The sequence below is a fragment of the Apteryx mantelli genome, unplaced genomic scaffold (assembly GCF_036417845.1).
Source record: "Apteryx mantelli isolate bAptMan1 unplaced genomic scaffold, bAptMan1.hap1 HAP1_SCAFFOLD_40, whole genome shotgun sequence".
NCBI lineage: Eukaryota > Metazoa > Chordata > Aves > Apterygiformes > Apterygidae > Apteryx > Apteryx mantelli.
Window position 1 is genome coordinate 429,649 of NW_027118755.1, and position 6,681 is coordinate 436,329.

The 6,681-nt window shown below is 44.1% G+C and overlaps 1 protein-coding gene across 1 annotated transcript; it reads right to left on the minus strand.

Annotated features, from left to right (window-relative positions):
- Positions 1 to 3,659: 3,659 nt before the first annotated feature.
- LOC136996509 (olfactory receptor 12D1-like) lies at positions 3,660 to 4,532 on the minus strand. Its single transcript, XM_067317435.1, has 2 exons — positions 3,971 to 4,532; positions 3,660 to 3,853 (listed from the first exon to the last, which is right to left on the minus strand). The coding sequence occupies exons 1-2, from the start codon at positions 4,530 to 4,532 to the stop codon at positions 3,660 to 3,662; spliced, it is 756 nt and encodes a 251-aa protein (XP_067173536.1).
- Positions 4,533 to 6,681: the final 2,149 nt, after the last annotated feature.

Genomic DNA, 6,681 nt, shown 5'->3' on the forward strand with positions numbered 1-6,681 from the left:
TGGGTGGAATAACCCCATGCAACAGTGCAGGCTGTGTCCAACTATCTAGCAAGCAGGTCTGCAGAGAAAGATCTGGGGATTCTGAAAGACAAGAGCTTGAAAACAAGTCTGCAGTGTGTCACTGCAGCAAATGAAGGCCAACCCCACCTTGGGTGTATTAGTAAGAGTGCAGCCAGCAGGCCCAGAGGGAAGTGATCCTTACCCTCTCTTTAGTACTTGTGAGGATACCTCTAGAGCGTTGTGTCCAGTTTTGGACTCCCCAGTACTTGAAGGACATTGACGTACTGGAGCAAGTCCAGTGGAGGCTATCAAGATGCTCAGGGGACTTGAGCACATGATGTACAAGGAGATGGTGAGGAAACTGGGCTTGGTCAGCCTTAGGAGGAGAAGGCTAATGCGACACCTTTTTTCCTCTCCACAACTACCCGATCAACAGATACAGAGAAGACAAAGCCAGGCTCATCTCAGATCTGCACAGTGATAGTACAAGAGGTAAGGGACACAAGATGGAACACAGAAAAATCTTATTAGACGTATGTTTTTATTTAATTTGTTATTATTATTATTATTATTATTTACCATGAGAGTGGTCAGATACTGGAAGAAGTTCCCCAGAAAGGTCATGGAATCTCCACCCTCAGAGGTATTCAAGACTTAACCAGACAAATCCCTAACAATTTCATCTGCTTAGACCTGCTTTGAGGAGGGGTTTAGACTAGATGACTTCTGGGGATCTCTTCCAATTATCCTATGATTCTAAGATTACAAATGCTTTGAATCAATAACATCTTCTTCTACTATTTTGTGTGTAGAACACCAAAGTGTTAACACTGCTGTAATGTAAGTTATGTGGTAGCTAAATGCTCAAAAGGAAGACGGTATTTATTTTCTCCAGTCTTAGATGGGAGATTCATCCATCCCAAATCAGATTTCTAGCGTATAGATATCTATATCAAAACTTGTATTGCCTTTGTGCAGGTAATGGATAGAATTGGTCATATCTCAGGTGTGATTCATCTCCTGAGGTAGGGGTGGGCTTTACAACCAGCTTCACCTATCTGCATTTCTGTGTCTACAGGATATGTGTGCACACGTGAGCTATCCCTCCAAAGCTCCTGTTACAGTACATGGAAATCTATGGCTCAATTTATTTGTCCACACATAGGAATCTTGTACCATCAGGGAGGCCCCCAGGTTTTCTGTCTGACCTCCAGTTTCTGCTCCACAAGCCAAGGGTCTGCCTTGTGTTGTACTTACCAGCCCCTGGAGATAATGTATGGCATCTCAGGTGTCACAAGAAAAGTGTGTCTAGGCAGGCGGCAAGTCCTCTTTCTATTTGTAAAATGAACCTGAAACAACAACACCAGCTGTGGATGTCTGTATTGGAGATGTCTGAAGGTAAGGGAGATGGATCCTTTAGGAGTCAGTCTCCTGACTCCTGCTGGAGTGAGGGTCTGCTCTTCTGAACCTAAATCATAAAAACCCTTCCTGCAGTAAGTGCAAAAGGAGAAACACCTTGAGGACAATTCACACTCTTCCGTCACCCCCATCAAATACCTCTTTTAAAATGAGTCTTAAAAGAGGGCAGAATTTTTTCCTCTTTAGTTTTGTTCTTCACTGAATGAAACACACCACAGTGTTTTTCAAACACAGAATACATGTAGAACTACTCCCATTAATGCTTTTTACCTGACTTTTAATCTGTTATTCATTTTTCTTGGTGCAATTCATGACAAAAAATGAATGAGGACATTAAAACCAGGTCAGGAAAATCATCCTACTGGCATTTGGAAACCTTTACAAATGTCAATACCGCTCTTTCTAGTGTTCCTCATGATTTACATTGTGACCATGTCTGGGAACATCCTCATCATTGTGCTGTTTGTGGCGGATTATCACTTTCATAACCCATGTACTTCTGCTTGGGAAATCTGCCAGTGTTCCACTGTCATGCCCAAGACGCTGGCCAGTTTCCTGAGTGGAGAACAAAAAAATCAATGTTTTTGGCTGTATTACTCAGAATTATATTGTTTAGTTTTCTACTGGGTGCAAAATTTTATTGCCTGTTGGCAAGGTCTTTATGATTCGGATTAGCAAAGAGGCAAAGGATTTTATTATGAAGCTTGCATGAGTGAACAACGCTGCTTCAACTAGTAACTGTGTCTTGGCCATGTGGTTCCTTAGTTATTGACATAATGGTATCTGATTGACATAATGGTATCTCCAATGCAAAAGTCAACTTTCTGTGCCCCACCCCCTTACAAAATTGTAATTTTGTTGCGGGATGTTACAAATTCGCTGACTCCAGCAGGCTCTGGGACCCAAGGATTCCTGTCTGGGCACTGGAGCCCAGCCTGGTGCACCAAGGGGAGGCCTCCCCAGCCCAAGCACGGCTGCTGCTCTCCTGCTTGCAAATTCAACCAGTAGTGAGGCTGAGTTTATATCCCCTCCCCCCCCGCATACCAGGTTAAGGAGAAATACAAACACTCTGTTCCCCTCCCCCTTCAGCTATTGCCAAGGTACACGGGCACTATGACAAAACAGTGATCAAGGTGATCCCAGTCACACGTGAAGAGGGCGAGGTGGTCTTAGAATGGGAGATCCCGCTCTAAAAGTTATCTTCACAAGTCTACAGAACTGGAGGAAGGAGGAATCTGTGAAATGGACCAAGCTACATTGTCGAGGTTGTGGTATTTCAAGCTTTGGAAATGACACTATCAGTAATGCTGGGCAGCAAAGTTATAGAGGCATTCCCCATAGGAAGCTTGTAACTGTGTTGCAACTATGAGCCAGTGTAAATGCTACCAGGGAATTCCTGGCTAGAGGAAGAGGGGAGACCCTAAAAAAGATTGGCAGGCATTGTTCGGTGGAGAGCAAAACGTGCTCCCATATTGTTGCCCTGCTGTACAGAACGCCCATATTAAGAGACACAACGTATTATGTGAGTTATTGGCAAATGAAGTTGCCTACGCAAAGGTGTCTAGTACCATCTCAGAGGCCCTAGGATATCTGACACCCATACAGGGCTGGTCGATCTGGCATAGTGCCTATGGGAGACTTATGCCTTTCTGGAGCAGCAGAGAGACACCAGCTGAGATACCCAGAGTATTTCAAGTGGCATGACATACACGTCTGTATGCGGCCAACTGAATCCCATGGAAAGAAATGAATCCCTCCCCGTCTATCGGCTTTAGGATAAGATGAATCATGCCTTGACTTCTCTTGACAGCTCTGACTGGGGGTGGGATTCAGCTGCCGAAAAGAAAAAGAAAAAAAAAGAAAAATCAAGTGACTTTGCAGCTAAATCACTCTAATAAAGGTGTTTTTATTGAAGTATCACTCTCTGGAGCTGCTTCTCTTTTCCAGTTGAATGAATGAGAGTGGCTGTTCCACCGATATATGTTCATCTTTTAGCACTGCTAATGCCCAAGATAGGAGAGATGAGACCATATCCAGTATGTAGGGTATTTCTGAAGGGATTCAGGCTGTTGGCAGTGAAAAGCAGATTTCTGCACAACACATTCTTGAGCCAAAAGCTCCTCTCATTGCATTGTCCATTGCCTACTACCCCACACAAGCGGCAAGGCAGAACATTTTCTGTGCTAGTAACTCTCTGGAGAAAAGTCTTCTCTTTAGGGCACGCTTCACCTCCACATTCCTCAGGGTGTAGATCCTGGATTGAGGACTGGCGTGACAACATTATACATAACGGTGGCTATCATTGTCCAGCTGGCTGAACTCCCTGAGGAAGGTGGCACATATTTAAAAATAACAGGGACATAGAGTAAGGCCACTACTGTGAGATGGGAGATGCAAGTGGAGAAGGCTTTCTTCCTTCCCTCCTTGGACTGGACTTTCAGCCAGAGGAAGGAAAAAATGTAAAGGTAAGAAAAGAGTGTGAAGACAAAGGGGCCTGTCGCAATACTCCCTGTGATGATGCTGAGAAGGTTCAGGTTGAGCTGGCTGCTACTGCAGGCCAGTCTCACCAGGGGCTTAATTTCGCAGAAGTAGTGCTGGATGTGGTTGGGGCCACAGAAATGGAGCCGGGAGGTCATGACTGCGTGCATCAGAGCATGAAGGAAGCCAATAGTCCAAGCAGCTGCAGCCAGCAGCAGGCAGGCCTGTGGCCTCATGATCAGGGTGTAGCGCAGGGGGTTGCAGATGGCCACAAAGCGGTCATAGGCCATGACAGCCAGAAGCAAACCTTCGCTGCTTCCGATGAAGTAGAAGAAGTGGAGCTGGCTTAGGCAGCCAGTGTAAGAAATGCCCTGGTGCCCCGAGAGAAACCCAGCCAGCATCTTGGGCACGGTAACTGTGGAGTAGAAAATATCTAGGCAGGAGAGGTTGAAGAGGAAAAAGTACATGGGGGTGTGTAGCTGGGGTTCACATGCCACTACAGTCATGATTGCCATATTCCCCAGCAGGGTAGACAGGTACAGCAGTAAGAACAGCATGAACAGGAATTTCTGTAGCCCTTGAAGGCTGGTCAGGCCAAGGAGGATGAACTTCCTCACCTCTGTCTGGTTATCCATCCCTGCAGGGAGAGAGAGAATAACTTAGCAGTAACTTCCTATCTTTCTGTCCTGAGCTGCTATATCCATTTCCCAGCCTCCTCTTCCATAAGATGCATCATCAGCTGATGCTGCCTCATAAATGGAAGAGATCAGATACTGAGTCTGGAAAGGGACATGAAAGAATTCCTTGATTTCCCACCCCAGCTGTTTCAACAAATACTGGAACTGTTGTAACCTATGTGGTCAATACTGATGCTGGAACTGCCACCTGTGTACCAGCTCACTGAAAGGAATGGCATGTTTGAGAATAGCAAGCAAAGAAAATTATGAGGAAGAAAGAAAGGCAGGCAGGCAGGCAGGAAGAAGAGAAGGGAAGAAGGGAGGGAGGAACAGAGCAAGGAAGTAAGGGAGGAAGGAAGGAAGGAAGGAAGGTTGGTTACCTAATGTTTACATGAAGATTACTCTGAAATCCTGCAGGTTTTCCTTTTCTATATCAAAGAAGGGTCCTGTGATATTGTTTTCTTCATTCCAATTCCTAGCTGAACAAACTGTATCTCTCCCTAAGCTGAAAGATCTATAGTAGTATAGTAGATCACATCTAATACACTGCTTTCAAAGAGGATGAGTTCTGAAGAGCTGTTCAGTGGAGTCAGAAAACCTTTATACAGTACTCTCTGCCACTGAAACAATCACATTTATTTCCAGCAAAGGAAAATTTCTGTCTCTCTCATAACTCCTCTTGGGATCAAGCCTCTGAATCTTATGGGACTTCAGTTCAGAAAACATCAAGGCATAGCACCTCAGGGACGCAGAAATCTAATGATGTTGTGGGGAGTTGAACTGATCACTGATAAAATAATAGTTAGTTTTCCTCTTCTTCTAGCCACATCCTGTTAATATTAATAACGATTATTTGTACAGCAAGCTCTCATAAGCACGAGGAAGGTGTAGAATCAAAAAAAAAATTTTTTTTTTGAAATATGCGAGGTTATAACACCTAATTCTCAGAAAGAGTAACAGTTTTAATGGGGAATTTTCCAACAAGTTTGTTACATCTTTTTGAAATTCCCAAGTATAATAAGTTGAGTAGCTATCATGGCTTCATCGGACCTGACACAACTACACAGTTCACCTCTGTCTCTGACTTAACAACTTTTGCCCCCTTTATAGACCTTATTTTATTTATTTATTTATGTATTTTTAACTTGTAAAGATGGAGATAACAAACTACAATTTTTTTTTTTAAGACCTCAAATACCTAAAATAGCACCCGATAATGCAATGGTAGACACACACATTCAGGGAGTGTTTTCAGAATATGTATGCTTCAGAGATGAAGCTGATATAAGATCTCGTACCCACGACTCAGTCCATTACCTGAACACTTGTACTGGAACCATTGTTCTCAGTGCTGTTCTGTGCACAGGGTTGCTAAGATGATTAAGGCTACGAAAAGGTTTTAGGATTACTCTGGTGATATCTAAGCATTTCTCTGTAGTTTCTCATTCAAAACTTTAGCATACAACCTCTGATAACATACATGAGACTATTTATGTGTGAATATTTTAGTTATAAGACAGGCACTTGTTGCTAGTCTGTGGTACAAATGGATATGATACGCGTGAAGGCAAACGGGAACTTTTTAGAATCATTCAGAAACTCAAATCAGCTCTAGAAGTAGGAATGCAGTGTTGTTTCAGAGGTCCTAGCACCTGAGTGTAATTCAGCTTGACAACCATCAATGCCCTCAGGATGCCAAAGGTGTTTACAGCCCCTGACTCCTGCTGCACATAAGTGCCTGTAAGCGAGCATCTTCACATGGTGAAGTTTTTCCATTCTCACAATGGCACAGTGCAACAAGACCTCAGTGCCCGGAATACCATCCTGCCAGTCACCTGTGAATGCTTCCATGGACATCAGTGCTGTTACATTGATATGGGCATCCATATCCCCTGAGATTGCATTAAGGCTTCCTGGATATCACAATGTGACCGCAAGGCAGGCAAGAGAGGGTCGGATACTGGTGGAAAGAGACACTCAAGGTTCATAAGGGGTTAAACAGGATAGGTTTAATAAAGGACTTACTTACCCTACAAGCTGCATGGGGAGCCCTGGGAACTGCGAGGAGGGGTCACTGACAGGAGACTGCTGGAGGCACGGGTCAGAC